The sequence below is a fragment of the Aethalodelphis obliquidens genome, unplaced genomic scaffold (genome assembly GCF_003676395.1).
Source record: "Aethalodelphis obliquidens isolate GAN/ISIS:26980383/991018 unplaced genomic scaffold, ASM367639v1 scaffold5, whole genome shotgun sequence".
Lineage (NCBI taxonomy): Eukaryota > Metazoa > Chordata > Mammalia > Artiodactyla > Delphinidae > Aethalodelphis > Aethalodelphis obliquidens.
In genome coordinates this window covers 28,796,386-28,814,072 of record NW_020837949.1, presented here as the reverse complement: position 1 = coordinate 28,814,072, position 17,687 = coordinate 28,796,386, and the positions used below count along the sequence as shown (strand labels likewise).

At 37.8% G+C, this 17,687-nt stretch overlaps 1 protein-coding gene and 1 long non-coding RNA gene across 2 annotated transcripts in view; one reads left to right on the top strand and one right to left on the bottom strand.

Annotated features, from left to right (window-relative positions):
- The window catches only part of CPED1 (cadherin like and PC-esterase domain containing 1), a 301,483-nt gene extending 293,240 nt beyond the window's left edge, over positions 1–8,243 (top strand). Inside the window, exon 22 of the mRNA XM_027102088.1 lies at positions 5,958–8,243. Coding sequence (XP_026957889.1) covers positions 5,958–6,197 — 240 coding nt within the window. The 3' untranslated portion in view covers positions 6,198–8,243. The remainder of the gene's footprint in view (positions 1–5,957) is intronic.
- Positions 8,244–14,066: 5,823 nt separating this feature from the next.
- LOC113618169 (uncharacterized) overlaps positions 14,067–17,687 on the bottom strand; it is a 19,238-nt gene continuing 15,617 nt past the window's right edge. Inside the window, exon 3 of the long non-coding RNA XR_003431907.1 lies at positions 14,067–14,402. This is a non-coding gene — a long non-coding RNA (uncharacterized LOC113618169). The remainder of the gene's footprint in view (positions 14,403–17,687) is intronic.

Here is a 17,687-nt window from a genome sequence, read left to right as displayed (position 1 = left end):
GTAAGCCAGAAAGAGAAAAACAAATATCGTATATTCACGCGTATATGTGGAATCTAGAAAAATGGTACAGATGAACCGGTTTGCAGGGCAGAAATAGAGACACAGATGTAGAGAACAAACGTATGGACACAAAGGGGGCAAAGCAGCGGGGGCGGGGGGGTGGGATGAATTGGGAGATTGGGACTGACATGTATACACTAATAAGTATAAAATAGATAACTAATAACCTGCTGTATAAAAATAAATTAAATTTTTAAAAAAGGAAATTCATAGTTATTTTAGATGCAGCAATTAATTGACATGGTAACACATTCATTCTGATGACTATTTATGTGAAATCAATTTTGAGTGTTGAAGTTACATGAATTTAATAGTAAAAGTTGCCATGTACTTTTGTCCTGTAATTTATAACACTTTTTCATGTGTTTGGGAAGTCTTACAATAGCCATTGACCCAAACCAGTCAAGTTGAATTATGGGCATTTGTATGCCTTCTAAAATGTCTGTGTGCCCAAGTCCTTAATTATATAGAGATGTGGAAAGATATACGATCATAAAGTGGGAGACTTCTTAGCATATAAGAAGCCTAAGAGAAAGCAAAAGTTACTTCTACACACCAAAGCACAGATTTTTTGTTGGACTGAGTCACAGAAAAATGTGATCATCTACATAACCTATAATATCTTATCCCCATTGCAGCCCTTGATTCCAGCTCCAGAATTACTCTCCAAGTTTCCATAGATACTATAATAAAAATCTATTACTGTTTTGAAACACTATAATCCTTACTTAAAAGTCTATTCCTATTTGTAACTTAATCTAAATTTGAACATTGCTGTGAGAAAAAAAAAATTTTATTATTACACTTATACTTGTGATTAGGGAACAATGCTGACCTAACAGGTTATCACACTTTATGGAGACCAATTGTCCTTCACTCTCTCTTCCTAATTTTAAGTATAATTTGACACAGCAAAGTCACAAAAAGAAAATAATGACAACAAAACTAAAGACAAGGAGTTACTTTGGATTATTTTAAAGTGGCAAAAAAAGAACAATAAAACTCCAGCTAACACTCATGTTTCAAGTAAGGTAAACATTTCCCCAATCACATGGGTATGTGCTATTAACCATATGTAGTAGTTCCTTTTTCCTCTAGGTAGATGCGTCTCTTTCTCAGTTGTTGAGTCGGATGCACCCAGATTTAGAGAAGCTTTTGGAAGCATCAAGACGTTAGTATTTGTCTCTGATTGAGGTGACCACCGTCCACAAACATCTAGAGTCCTTTGTCTCTGGTTCAAGACCTAAATCTTTCACCATTTGCTAATAGCTCATTTTTGTTGTTTACTACTATTATGCCCCAGAGATAAACCTAACATTTGTATTGCTACATTCCAGTCGCCACTGTAGTTGGAATTTAGTAACCCCAAATGGTCCTCTGATTTTGGAAGGACTCACATGGGCACATTTCTACACATGAGATCAAAGAAAAGAAACAGTTCGCTCTTTACTGTACAGGTATCAAACATCCTTCACTTGCATAACATTTCCAAGACTTAAAAATGTAGCTAATTCCTCTTCCTCCACTTTAGAGTCAGTAAGAGTAGGTAAAGTACAGTAATATTTTGAAACTCAGAGATAGCAGTTTGACGGCAATATCAGACACCAAATTTTACAAATAAGTTCAAAGAAATAACAGCTGTGTGAACAAGTTATCATGGCCACCATAAATTAGCACTGTCTCCTTAATATACTTACTAAGGAACTATTCATTACACGGAAACAACATGGTGCCTGACCTTGGGGATCTAGTCTCAGACAATGTCTTTGAAGTCATTTCATTCTTGTTCTTACTTCAAGTGTCTTAGACATGTGTCTTTATATAGTCCCCTTGAGGGTAGGGACCATATCTGAATTACTCCATGTGTTTCCTAACACAGAGAAGTCTGAAGATTGAAAGATGGATATTATATGGCAAAAATAAATCATAAATTTTAATTTTGTAAGATACAGCATCACTTTGTTTCTCTTCTGCTTTTCTATTATAAAAGGATTACATGAATTCTTGCTAATGCTAAACATTTTTAAATAAGTATATACAATAAAAACAAAAATACTTTTGTTTTTACACTACACACACCCCCTCAATTTTCACTCCCTTCTTCATTGGAGACCCTATTAGCAGTTCGACACTTAGCTCCATTTTAAACACACACTCTTGATTTTAATCCCGTGTAATTAAAACTATTAGGCTGGGCTTCCCTGGTAGCGCAGTGGTTGGGAGTCCGCCTGCTGATGCGGGGGGCCCGGGTTCGTGCCCCGGTCCGGGAGGGTCCCGCATGCCAAGGAGCGGCTGGGCGCGTGAGCCGTGGCCGCTGGGCCTGCGCGTCCGGAGCCTGTGCTCCGCGGCGGAGGAGGCCGCGGCAGTGGGAGGCCCACGTACCGCAAAACAAACAAACAAACAAAAAAAACAACTATTAGGCTGTCAACATTTATGGTCACTGGATTTATATGACATTGGGTGCTATTTAGAACTACCTTATTTCTCTATGAAAATTTTTAGGGAACGGGCAGTTTATAAAATACATTTTAACCTGCAGTGTGAAAATTTCTGTTTTTTTTCTATCTCAGTATTGAATTCTTCTTATACTTGCTTATACAGACAACAAATTGAGTCCATGGTAGGTTGATGATAGACTCAAGTCCTGCTGATGAATGAATATCTGGTATTGAAAGTATCCTCTCATCACTGCTTTTTTTCCTTTCCAAATGGTCTTGGCTATTTTCCTACATTTATTCTTTAAGATCTGTTTTAGAATTCCTTTGTCACATACCCCCAAATCCTGCTGTGATTAAAATTGGAATAGCTCTTTAATTAACTTGGGACGATTTGACATGTTATGTCTTTCCATTTATTCATGTTTTCTTTTATGACTCATTAAATTTTTGACACATTCTTCACCTGTGTCCTATAGATTATCATTGAACTTGATGAAGTTGTTTTAATATTGTAATGAAATCTTTTCTCTAATATATTTCTTATTAATTATTGATAGAATATAGAAAGCTATATAATTTTTAAATATTAACTTTAAAATATCTCCTTATTTTACTGTAGATTTCTTTGAGTTTTCAGGGCAAACAATCATATAGCTACAAATAATTCTTTGGTAATTTCCTATGACAAAATATCTCATAATATTGAAGCTTAACATTCCTGAAATAAATTGTATGTGCTACTAATACAGCCCATAATACTGCTAGATTTTTTAAATGCTCATAGATTCCATTTACAATAACATTTTGGGAGGATTTTTTATGTCTGTGTTTTGACAAATCAAAATTGAAATCATTCTTTCTCTGTAGATTTGTCAGCTTTTAGGATTCATCAGGGTGATACTGGCTTAACAAAGGAATTGGGAAACTCATTATCTTTGATTATTTCCTGAAAAATAGTTTTCAAAGGAAACCAACTGACTTAGGTATTGTTGGGCCAATCCCTGGCGTGGCTGTGTAGGGGTCAATCTCATATAGCATAATAGAAGTTTTCCCCGTAGGAGGCATTAGGCTGGTCCTCAGAAGCTGGCGGAGACGCCATCATTCCATCTTCCTTTCTCAGAGATCATCTTAGTGATTTAAAAATAGAAGTATATCATCAACCTTCCCACTGTGATCCGGCAAAATACTGACACTACTCCCAAGTGGAAGCTACATGCTTCAGCAAATACCCTGGAAATAGGTATTTTTTGTATATCCCTTTTATGAGTCACTTTCAAGATTACTGTAAGCATTTAAACTAGCATTATCCAACACTGGTAATGCAACATTAAATGCAACCCTGAAATCACACAAAACATTAAAATTTTTAAGGAATATGACCTTTTTGCATTGGGATGAACCTTTTTATATTTTTCATGTAATTAGCATGCAGATCACCAGGCAATTGAAAAAGCCAGAACTTAAGATAACATTATATAAACAAAATTAACCTTATTTTGGCTTCAGAACATTGGAATAATATTTTTTCAGGGTTGACTGTAATATTTATGCTTCAGTGTTTCCTTAAGTAAACTTCCTTAAGAATGTTCACTTATCTTGCTATAGGTGAATACAAACCTCCTCCAAAATGGACAAAACCTTCAGGAAAACATGGGTGCACCTCCCCAGCCTATCATATTTAAAGTTATTGTACAACCAAACAGACGTAGAAGGAGCGGTGCATAATAGAAACTCACAACGTTGGGACCTGGAATATTAATCAGTGGTTAACTGCAGACTGAGCTGTAAATTACGATCCATAGGGATTCCTCACCACAATCCGCTGATTTCACTGAACTTCTTAAGAGTTACTTCATCTGAGGGCCTGATCATGAAAAGCCAAACCTCCCATAGTTACAAAACAACAATTCATTTATTTGGGGTTAGCAGGGTATATTGTCTTTAAAAGGCATTCCTGTTATATTTGTCTTCAAAATGGGAATAGCTTCAATGTTTTTACGATTACAAAGTAATGCACATTCATTGCAGTAAAATTAAAAAGTCAAGACCAAAAATTTACAAAGAATACATTTTAAATTGCCTATAATTCGTCCACCTAAAGATCACTGCTCTTAACCTTTCGGGGTAGACTGTTATAGAATTTCTATTCAAACAACTCTTCTAAAATGGTTCCCTCTAACTTACAACATAACTAAAAATATCTACCTTGGAAATAGATCGCATGCTACTTTTTTCAAATATTCTATATTGTTGGAACTGTTTTGATCGCATTCTTTTATATGGGATCAAAAAATATGTACCTAAATCATTACATAGCCCTCAAAAGAATTTTAAAAATCCATATGTGCTAGTGTTGCTTTCATTAGTCATCAGTAATAAATAATGTGTCCATAGTGACTGAAAATGTCTTACAGTTGCATTAATTTGATGAAATTAAAGATTTGCTATTAATTTGTAAACACACCCAAAAAATTTTTGCCAGTATTTTCTCTTTTCCCTACTTCTCAGCCCTCCCCTCCCCCAGTCTCTCTGGGTCCCCACCTCGTTTTCTGTGACTTTTGTTGCTAACTCCCTGAGATATATTAGCCCAGTGATTAAAGCTGACAATTATAGGATTTCACCAGAGCAAAGTTTTACATACTGTACAAATAGACAATAAATATGGCCTCTTTGTTTTCATGTGTGTGTGTTAATATTCATAAAATGTCCATGAAGAGAATCCCGAAGAAACTATAATATGTGTTGCTTCTGGGGAGGCTGTTGAGTGATTGAAAGTGAGGAGAAGAGATGGGAAGGAAACTTTTTATTATATATTCTTTTATGCTTTATAAATGCTTATACTGCCTATTCAAAACAATTTTAAGGTAAAACTATACATATGTACAAACATTTATAAAGTTATTAGCTTAATAGAGCATAGGCTGCGCCTTCAGATTCCATGACTTACTAAGTGCCCAGAGAAATGAAACTACTAACTGTAACAGCGTCAGCTTATGGGTGTGCAATGCAAAACTATTTTCTCTTTTCTCTGCAAATAGTTGTAGCTATCATTCTATAAAAGGATGCCATGACAGGCTTAGAGTACCATGTTTGAATCAGTGACTCAGCGAAGGCATGTTAGTGTCCTCTGTATGTTAGCATCTGGCCTAAACACACACACACACACAAGCAGTGAGGCAGAGACACTATCTGAGACTACTCCTTAGTTGCATTAAAGACAGCTGCCCTGAGGTAAGAAAAGGGGCAGAAATTCTAATTTCAACCTTGGTCCTTTTTGAAAGATAAGTGACATTGGTTCTTGGTCATGTCAATCATATTCATGTCCTTTGGGCAACATCTGTAACATCTATGTGCTAGAGATGTTTTTTTCAAGTTTGTGAGTTAATTATCCTGCTCTCTGCAGGTCTCAAATGTCCTTGCGCTTACCTCACTATTTTTTTTTTTGCTCTTTATTTGCAGGTAGTGAAATCAAAATTATCCAAAGAATATCACTTTCTTAAAATGAATCGATCAAGAAATCATATTGTGGGAAAATATTTCAGCAATCAAAGCAAAGTACAACAACGACAACAAGACTCTGTAACAAATGTTCAATCACCGTATCATGTCAGAGGTCCAGTTAATCAGGTTTGCTCTGAAATCCTTCTCAGCAGGATGTGTGCCAGTGAAAGAATTGTGCAGACTCTGCAGAAAGACTGAACTTGGAATAGGATTCAAGTCACTCACCCGGACGATGGTTTGGTAGCCAAATCCTGTGCATGATGTGTGTTTTGGTTCCACCACCCATGCTGAGGCACACCGGCACACACAAACACACCAATGCACACGTAGCTAAAAAAGGTCATAACACTTCCTTTTTCTACAGCTTTATAAAGTTAGGATGTGCACATGGAAATCAGCTGGTTTTAAGATGAAAGACAGAACTAGAAAATGGTGACCTGAAGTATAATCATAAACTAGATCCACTGTGGCCTGGGTATTGCATTGTGATAATAAAGAGAAATATAGACATTTGAAACATGGGGGAAAAGATAATGCTCTTGAGTATTGCCTTATCATCTTTATCGTTACCTTAGTATTGGAAAGGGGAAAAAGGAATTACATTACACCTGCAAGTGGGGATGACGCTTGTGCCCTTTACCAGGAGAAAACATGGCTTTGATGAGGCTTTAGGCTTTGTGAATCCAATGCTTATGAAAACCGCTTCTTCCTAGATTTTTAACATCCTATAACTGAAAGGAAAAGAATAGTAATGCTCCTCCAGGGAATTCTAAGAGATTCTCTGAAAGCGATAGGAAGTGTAATATTTTACAGGTAAAACACCAATATATTTCTTTGTATTCTTTGTAGTTTTCATAAACATTCCCTCCTAGCCTGTCTGTGAACTTGGATGGGTAACTGCAGTCTAAGTTGATTAAATATGTAATTTTAAAGTGAGAAAATACAGTTCTTCTTGGGTTACTTTATTGTGTTTCATTGATGATATTACTTAAGAAAGCTTTTGTTTGCTGTTAGAACTCTATATAATTTAAGATTGCAATTATATTTTATGTAAATATTTTGCAAAGGATTAAGCATTCTCAAGTGCATAGGCATTTATTTCCAGAAAGCGTTTGTATATGTCCACAAATACTACTCTGTTACTAGTAACTGTATTTTGATTTTCCTGAGCAACTGTATCTAATCCAGATTTAGAAAAGACATAGAATTATTTTTTTATAAAACTGTGGCATACATATAAAACATATCTAATCCTAGTACTGAGAACTTTCTCTTCTATACTTCAAGTTTAAGATAGTAAATTTTTTTATTGTACAAACGCTTTGTTGTGAGATAACATCTCACAGTTACAATGGCTCTTAACGGATTATTTTCCTTTTGGGGAAAAAAGGCTGAGAGGGTTAATTCAGTATTTAGCTGAAATTACCAAATGTACGAATACCTCAATTTCATTACTATACAAAAACATAAAACTATTTTGATTGATCAGTTCCTTAGTATGAATATCCACCTCCTTTAAATACTCTATTTTTATATATATTTTTATATGAAAGTAAATATGAATTTATATTTAACAGTCTTAAATTATATCTAGGCACGAAAATCACTTGATATAAACAATACATACCTGCATATGACGATGATAAATTTTTTAAAAGAATGGTACAGAATTAACTTTTAAAATGAAAGATTTTCTAGTATCTGCAGCTATATGCAAGCATCATTTTTAGGTTTTCAATGGTTTTTTAATGATATAAAATGTTGCCAATTCATGTAGCTTCTTCATCCTGTTTTAATGTACAGTATTACATATTCTGTAACAGATTTGTAGTCAGTGGATTTCTCTTGTAATTTACTGTCAACCTAACTGTAATACACTTCTGACTGAGGTTAGCTTTGCATTTACCTCTTCACCATTGCAATAATAATGGATTTTAGAAACAATTTAATGATACAATTAATAAATGTCTTACTAGTAATAGTCTGTGTTTAGAGAGTATATTTTTTTTCCTTTTTACTGGAGGTATACACCATGTAGTCAGTGATCCCTTGGCAGAGATATCATCCCATGGATTCAACTACTAAAGTGTGGTTCAATAAGATGAGATATACTTCCTGCCAACCCTGATGTTCTCTAAATTTTGATCAAATGAACTCCCTGCTGTACAATGACCAAAGCTTTTGAACACAGTGCAGTGATGAGTTTTGTTTATAAGGCACTGAAATGCTACTAATCATTTTAGTTACTCCTTAATTGAATAAACTGCATTTTATTTACCTTGGGGAAATAAGTGTGTGTGTGTTTGTGCACGTGTATGTGTGTGTGCGCTTAACAAGTTCATAATTTGAATGAGAAAAAATAGAGTACGCATTTTCACATATCTTTCGATGTAAAGGTTAAAGGAAGTGAATTATTTTTGGTAAAAATTGATTAGTATCCAATCTAAACTAAACTAAAGAAAACATTTATAATATTAAAAGTCAAGAATAACTGCATAAGCATTTCCAAGCATCCCTGTTGACATTGTGTGTGTGTGTGTGTGTGCGCACACACACACACACACACACGCATGCATTTAAAGGCACAGTACACTATTTGCCAGCCATCCAAGTAGGCAAAGAGGATCCCATAGGGACATATGAAAAAGAAGGTTCACCATCGGCTTTATACTTGGATCATTTAATCTTCTTTATGTAGTTCCCTCTGTTCTGTAGTCTTTGCTACAGAACGATTCCCAGAAGGCATTGGAAAAAAAAATCACTGATTCTTTAGGATTCTCTGTGTATAGTATCATGTCATCTGCAAACAGTGACAGCTTTACTTCTTCGTTTCTGATTTGGATTCCTTTTATCTCTTTTTCTTCTCTGATTGCTGTGGCTAAAACTTCTAAAACTATGGTGAATAATAGTGGTGAGACTGGGCAACCTTGTCTTGTTCCTGATCTTAGAGGAAATGCTTTCAGTTTTTCACCATTGAGAATGATGTTGGCTGTGGGTTTATCATATATGGCCTTTATTACGTTGAGGTAGGTTCCCTCTATGCCTACTTTCTGGAGAGTTTTTATCATAAATGGGTGTTGAATTCTGTCGAAAGCTTTTTCTGCAACTATTGAGATTATCATATGGTTTTTATCCTTCAATTTGTTAATATGGTGTATCATGTTGATTGATTTTGGATATATTGAAGAATCCTTGCATTCCTGGGATAAACCCCACTTGATCATGGTGTATAATCCTTTTAATGTGCTGTTGGATTCTGTTTGCTAGTATTTTGTTGAGGATTTTTGCATCTATGTTCATCAGTGATATTGGCCTGTAGTTTTCTTTCTTTGTGACATCTTTGTCTGGTTTTGGTATCAGGGTGATGGTGGCCTCGTAGAATGAGTTTGGGATTGTTCCTCCCTCGGAGAAAAGGGAACCCTCTTGCACTGTTGGTGGGAATGTAAACTGATACAGCCACTATGGAGAACAGTATGGAGGTTCTCCATAGAATTATTCTCCATAGAATTGCCATATGATCCAGCAATCCCACTACTGGGCATATACCCTGAGAAAATCATAATTCAAAAAGAGTCATGTACCACAATCTTCACTGCAGCACTATTTACAATAGCCAGGACATGGAAGCAGTTTAAGTGTCCATCGACAGATGAATGGATAAAGAAGATGTGGCACATATATACAATGGAATATTACTCAGCCATAAAAAGAAACGAAATTGACTTATTTGTAGTGAGGTGGATGGACCTAGAGTCTGTCATACAGAGTGAAGTAAGTCAGAAAGAGAAAAACAAATACTGTATGCTAACACATATATATGGAATCTAAAAAAATATAATGGTTCTGATGAATCTAGGGGCAGGACAGGAATAAAGATGCAGATGTAGAGAATGGACTTGAGGACATGGGGAGGGGGAAGGGTAAGCTGGGATGAAGTGAGAAAATAGCATTGACATATATACACTACCAAATGTAAAATCGATAGCTAGTGGGAAGCAGCCCCATAGCACAGGGAGATCAGCTCGGTGCTTTGTGACCACCTAGAGGGGTGGGACTGGGAGGGAGATGCAAGAGGGAGGGAATATGTGGATATATGTATACATATAGCTGATTCACTTTGTTATACAGCAGAAACTAATACAACATTGTAAAGCAATTATACCCCAATAAAGATGTTTAAAAGAAAAAGCGTTGATTCTTGAGATGGAAATAGTTCTGGTAATGTTTATGGGGAAAAAATAATGCTGTTCTGCGTCTGAAATTTCTTCTTTTAGTTCCATTTCACTGAAGGATTCCAAGAAGAAATACAGAAACTGGTCAAAAATTATGTAACCCAATAAGAGTCATTTCAAAGCCGTAATGCTTTGGCATGGTGGGAGGGGGGTGAAGAGGAGTGGCGGGTGTCTAATACAGTGATAAGTTAAGAGCTCAGAGAGGTGATCAGGGTTAGGATTTTATTAAATATTATCTTACGGGCTCCTTAATTTGAGCAAATACTGAGAGAATCTTCAGTATCTAAAATTTTTCTCTGAGCATTTTTATCTTATAAAAAGAAAGTTAAAAATGTCATCAAAATCAGTGGCTACGATTATTGTATTTAAAATGAACAAACAAGACTTTGAGTAAGCTTACGTGGGCTGATAACTTCAAAAACATGTATCCAAGTACAAAACGATACTGCACTACAGCATAGTCTACCATTTTGACTGGATCAAGGAGTAAGTGCTCTGCCAATACTACTGTAGTTTTTTGGGGTTTTTTTTAATATGTTTTTAAAGTTCAAATGATTTTGACTGCTCTTCGGAACCAAGGCTTTTTTTTTTTTTTTTAAAGGGCTTCAAAATTCTTGGTTTTTTGGTGGTTTTTTTTTTTTTTTTTTGGCTGTGTTGGGTCTTCATTTCTGTGCTAGGGCTTTCTCTAGTTGTGGCAAGCGGGGTGCGGGGGACACTCTTCATCGCAGTGCGCGGGCCTCTCACTATCGCGGCCTCTCTTGTTGCGGAGCACAGGCTCCAGACGCGCAGGCTCAGTAGTTGTGGCTCACGGGCCCAGCCGCTCTGCGGCATGTGGGATCTTCCCAGACCAGGGCTTGAACCCGTGTCCCCTGCATTAGCAGGCAGATTCTCAACCACTGCGCCGCCAGGGAAGACCGGAACCAAGCCATTTTGATAGATCACTTCAACTTAAGGAGATGAACTAGACGTCGTCAGAAACCCCTACTAAAGACAGCAGGATACTGCCAGTCCCTACAAAATAGATTTTGTATTTGCCCCAGCTTCCAAGGTTTCTTACTGTCAAAGAGCCTTTTATCATGTTTTTACTGGGGCTAACTGCTATTAGCAACTTCCATATTTATTTTAGGGTTCAGTCATTTGGTGTATGGGGCCGTAGAACTCATTTTTTTCTGATTCAGACCGTGCAGTCCCCTCCTAAAATCATGCTCCATTTGTTTTCTCTATGTTCGTTGAAATATAAAGAATTTGTTTTATAGCTCTACTAAATGTCGGACCACTATGCTTTACATACTCAATACACAATCAAAACACTAATTCTTAAAACTTATCAAGAGTATTTACAATTTGTAAGTCTATCTACAGTGTAAATAAAGATAATAACTTAAACCCAACTCATGGTAATGATACCAGTCAGCATGATTTATGCTGACTGGTATCTTTTCCCAAGTCCATAGCACTCTGCAAAGAACTGTTTTCACTTAGTTTTTAAAAGTTTTTTTCCAACTCTTTATGTAATATATCTGGGGGGAAAATTGCATTTTAGATCAGGTCATGAGAAGACATTTAATATATCTAACCAAGTTATTTTCTTAAGAAATTTATGAGTAGCTTCAAATTATTATTTCCATTACGTGGAAAAGTCATTCTTATAAAAATCATTAAAATATTTATATCTTTTAAAAGCAAAGTAATTACAATTGATTATAGGCACATCAGAATTCAGAAACAATATGGTGTCATAAGTATAAAGTGTATTCAGCTGATTCTCAACTTGTAGTGATTTTTCTTATTTTATGGTTGGCTGGTGAAATACATCAATTTGATGCAGCTTTTAGTGCTAGGCTAAACGGTTTAATGGTGATGGTATGTGATTTATTTATATATTTTGTTCAATTGTACTTCCATATTTAAAAGATAATAAAATCTGTTCAAAATCGGTAGATTAAAATCTCAGTATATGGCATCAAGGTCAACATTTTGATTTACTTTACAATCCATAATTTAATTTTTTATTTGGTCTATAATTTGCTTTTAAAATTATGAATTTGTATATTAGAAAAAAATTTTAAGAATGTTAAAATAAAATGGGCATATGTTGTAACATACGTTCAGTCATATATCCACTGATCTCCACTTTGATATGAGGTTGTTTGGTCTTCTGTAGATCTTCTTACATTAATAGCTGAAGGTTTGGGATTCAGGACTCTTGACATCCCTTCGCAGTAAAAACATGGAGATGAGATTATGGTACAAGATGCCAACACTGAAGCCAGTGTTAATGCTTTAGGCCCATCACCATCAGAACTGGTTGGAAAGGGGGGCTACAGCAGAGGAGAGAGCCTCTTCCCGCACTGGGTTCTGGGATGGATAAAAATTATGAGCGCCTCCAGCTGCCTTTGACAGACCCTGGACATCTCTTCAGACCTCTTCTTAATACACAAGTCACTTTGGAGGGTCTCATTCCTAAGTAAAAAATAAATAATAATTTTCAAACTTTATTGGACCCAAAATTATAACTTAGATTAACCAAATAGCAGCTGAATGTGCCTTTAATGATACCTTCTTATTTATAATCAGGAAATATAGAAAGTGACCTCTAACCACCAACATAGCATATCCTCTGGAGAACTTGGAACAGCAATCCATTCCTCACTTCATTTTTTTTTCGCCCATGGGATCATTCACCCTACTGCTTGTCCTCAGCTTTGCCTTTGAAACTGAACATGTGTGCAGTATTTTCCGCATGCATTTAATATGTAATACAAGATACATTTTAAAACTTACATTTTTACTCTCTCCTCCTTGCCTTAGTTACATGTAACATGAAGCTTATGTTTTAACAGTCATGAGCTCTCCAGTTTTACAGTATCATAAAAAGAGTTTATGAGCCTTTTGTTAAAACTCGGTGCCTATGTCATGGGCAGGGCATGAAATTATTTTCAGCTACTTCTTCTACTTATAAGATAAAATTTGGTCTGAATTAAGAATCACACAGGGGGAAATTGAAACAATGCCTTTGTAGCCTAAAATGAGTTTAGTCATCAAATGACACAGATTTGGGTTCACCAGTTTCCACCACATGTGCATACCCCCCGGGGAAAACCTGGTCTCTGTTCATACTTGTCTCTAAAAAGTCCCCATTTCAGTGTTCACATTAGTTATGCAAAATCAATGGCATGTTTTTAAAGGGTGTGGATACAACCTTAGCACAAGTTATTCCTGCCAAGAACAGGAATCATTTCAATAGGATGGAGTTTCCAGGGCCATGTTATTGGTAAACACCGGAACTCTCTTGGCCACCTACCCTATAAATAAATGGAAATCTTCCATGAATTATTTATGGATTCTGAGATGAGGCTGATACAGACATTGTATCTCAGATTTCTATTTCCCAGAAGGATGGGCAGTCTCAAGTGGGTGATCTGCCTAAGTGGTATTTTTCTGTTTCCTGGGGTCATCATAAGCGTTTGAAGTACTGAGTCGCTGGAAGTCGATTTCTCTCCCAATGGCAGCCCCCCTGGGCAGCATCTTCAGTAAACTGTTATCAATTACAGTGCAAATAAATGCCTTCCCTTCACCACTGAGCACGGACTTGTTATCCTGCCTCTGCAGACATGAAAGCACAAACTTGGAGGCCAAAACCAAGCCTTCTCTGGTCTGTGTCTGGGCAGAGGGTGTGTGTCAAATAAGGGATTCAGAAATGGATTCTGGATTATTTTAAACAAAAGTTCATACTGAGAAAAAAAATACACATACACCCACTTGTGTAAATATGTGTTTCTTTGTGTACATACACATACACACAAAACAAAATAGATGGTCAAGAGGTACCAAATCATCTTTTAGCCATTGTATTAGTTTCTTTGAAACATTCCTCTTAATTTTGATTTATAACGCTGTGGAAAGCCTTTAGAATAACAGGTTCTCCATCTCCGGAGGCCTCAGCCAGGTGCTCGTCTGGACACGCGGGGAATGTAGCTGGAGGTCTCTGCCAGGCAGAGCCTGGAGGGGCGTGCGAGGGCGGGGTCCGGCAGATGCTTCTCTCTGGGAGGTGACAAGCGACCCAACTGCCAGAAACCATCAGCTTGAGATGAATGTTAGGAAAAGCTGGACTCCACTAAGATGATAAAGAGAACTTGGAGAAGGAAAGAGGCCGGGGCAGCTCTGTGCCCTGTTGAAAATAAAAATGGATCATTAGGGCTTTCTGGGAGTAATTGCTCTTAGTCGGAGATGCAGTGATAAGCTCCGCCCCCTCGCCCCCGCCCTCCTCTCCCCCTCCCAGCTCTCCGGAGGGGCTCTGATCTCTCTCACCGGGCTTTCCCGCCGGCAAACGCTGAAGTGGATGAGGAATGAGAGGGCGGCTTAACTGAATCCTGTAAGCTGTGGCGAGGGCACCGTTGCATGCAAGGCACTTGGCAAGATCACAGTGGTACAGCTCATTAGGTTAAAAGGGAACTGCCTCCCCCCGTGGAATTTGTCCCCCTTTTTGTTACTTCCGTAGTCCCTATATCCAACTCTGCCATTGCACTACCACATTATATAATAATTATCTAAACTCCCCAATTTTTATTCACCATCCCGCATCCCCCCACTAACCTGAGCCCCTCAAGGCCTGGTATTGACTCTTTTTTGTTGTGAACATCTTTATTGGAGTATAATTGCTTTACAGTGGTGTGTTAGTTTCTGCTTTATAACAAAGTCAATCAGCTGTACATATACATATAACCCCATATCCCCTCCCTCTTGTGTCTCCCTCCCTCGAACCCTCCCTATCCCACCCCTCTAGGTGGTCACAAAGCACCGAGCTGATCTCCTTGTGCTATGCAGCAGCTTCCCACTAGCCACTGGGATTGACTCTTATGCAAGTTTCTATCATATACTTCCTAACACAGTGTCGGAGCTCAGCATCTATTTTTCTCTCATGCTCCTTCCTCTGTCTACTGCCTCTCAGCTCAGATGCCATCTCCTCTAGGAATCGTCCTCTGATTCCCCAAATACGGGTCAAAGTGACCTTTCTTTGTGCTTCCTCAGCGCTCTCTGCTTCCCCCCATCCCAAGCTTTATCTTTCTTTGTCTGTTTCATAATTTGTACCCACTGGAATATCAAATCCACAAGGAAGGAACTGAGTTTTTTGTTTGGTTGTGCTTATTTACTATTTATTTTTAACTGTTTTATTGAGATACAGTTTACATACCATAAAATTCCCTCATTTCAAGTGTACAATTCAATGGTTTTTAGTGTATTTACACGTTTGCAACCATCACCATAATCTAACTTTAGGACATTTTTGTCCCCCTAAAACAAATACAGCAGTCGCTCTCCACCCTTCCCCTTTTCCACCCCAACCTTAGGTGACCACTGGTCTGCTTTCTGTTCCTATAGATCAACTTGCCCTGAATATTTCCTATAAATGGAGTCATACAATATGTGGTCTTCTGCAGCTGGCTTCTTTCACTTAGTATTTTAATCTTTGCATTCTCAGTTTAGAAATAAATTGCTTAGCACAGAAAAGACAGTCAATGAATTTTTCTACCATGAAAAAATAAATGCACTAACCAACTCTAGCATTTTCTGGAGCTAGACGTTGTGCTCAAAAGAGAGCTCGTCCAAGAGGCTTTGACAAAGCTTTAGAAATAGCATTATCGCTTCCTAAGCCCTTTTTAGCAGGTGCCAATTGTTTGTTTGTTCCCATGGGGCCCCTTGGACCGAGGTGAGGCACGGAAGAGGTAGCTGGGGGAGGTATGAGCCACACATGGGAGCTGCCTGCCTGGGCTCCGGGGAGGCTGCTGGGCGCTCAGGGAGCTGCTGACGCCGGATGCCGGGCCCTAAGTTTTGCAGCCCACGCAGGTCTGAGGTGCCCCTGCCTCCTCTTCGCTGGACCGAGTCACTGCTCATGTCAGCACTCACTGATGCTCTTTCTGCCCCGCCCTGTCAAAACTGGAGAGGGTTTGCTGAAGTCATGCCCAGGTTTAATGAATAATCGGTACTGAGGTTTTCAGAGAGGACACAGTCAGACATTTTTAGCTGTAGAATTTCAGAAATCATCTGTCCAGAAATGGGGCTGTTGGAAGAAGCGAGGAGCGTCACATAATGTATCTCAAGGATTCTGCCATTCCCAAGAACAGAGGAGACAGGAGAGAGGCTGTAGAGATGGCCCCATCCACAGCTGCCTGCTAACCTGACCCCGGGGTTTGTGGGAAGATGCTCCTTCAGGCGTGCATACCAGTGAGGCACGGCTTCTGATCTGTAGAAATCTTTCTATTAACTTTCTTTTTCTACCGTACTATTGTCAACTGCAATATTAATGTAGCATCAAAATTTATCATTTTTATGTCATAAATCTCCCTTTAATTTTATACATAATAAGTGCTTACAGATGCAAATCATGTTTGAATGGAAGGACATAATGGTTAAAAGAAGTACTGGCCATATTGTAGTAATTTTGCAAACAGCTGGTTCAAGTTAACATATGTGTATTCCCAGTCTCGTGTATATGAGATACAAGTTAATGTTAACAGTACTTTAACAATGCAACTGAATCTAATTATGGAATTGAAAGCGCTATGGGTAGAGGGATCACATTTTCACTGAAAAGCATAGGTAGACATCTGTTTCTGGTGAGTTTCAAATAGGTACTTGCATCTTTTACACTCACCAATTCCATAATTTTTTGCAACCGTGGATTAACTAATTGTCTGCATTTTTTTTTCTAAAACTAGGTGGCAGATACATTCTTCAGCAATTTAATTTTGCCAGTGGCATTATATATGCCTTTTAAATATGGGAGGTGTAAAAAGGGCTGCGACTGGAATTTAGGGCAAAGGGAAAGCTTCCTTGCTTTGTTACCAGATGGCTCCCCGCTGTGTCCACAATTCTTTATTTTACTAGATTCTTCTGTTGGAAATCCTTTCAATTAGTGAAATCACTTACATTAACCTTCAGGGTCTCTTAAGATGCTAATATCCTTGGAACATTGGGGCTGTTAGACATTTCAAGTAGGAGTGAATTAAATTACATTATTTTTCTCCCAGTAGCTGGCTAAAGTCAATGCACTGAGTAAATAACAAGGAATGGGGCATGATTTTGAAGGGAACCCAGTTGCAAAGAAGACCCCTCTGAGAGAAAGGGGAGCTTGAGAAACAAGGGGCATTGGCTGCCAATGGGCCACTGTGCCCAAGTGCCATGCTGTGTGCCAAGTTCACTTCTGACAACTGACATTTAAAATCGTTTACTCTTGAGCAACGGACTTGGAATACAGTACCTCTGCAGAACTGCTAAAGGAATTCAAATTTTTCACCTGGAGAGGTGAAGGTTTCAAAAATGGCCTGATTGGGCTCTTCCCATAACCTACCGTTGTTTTGCATTTTATCAGTTCAGCTAAGTCAGAAGACCCAATTAGAATCACATTTGTTCCTCCTCTAGCTTTTCATGTGCTGGTTTCCACTGCCCAAAACAA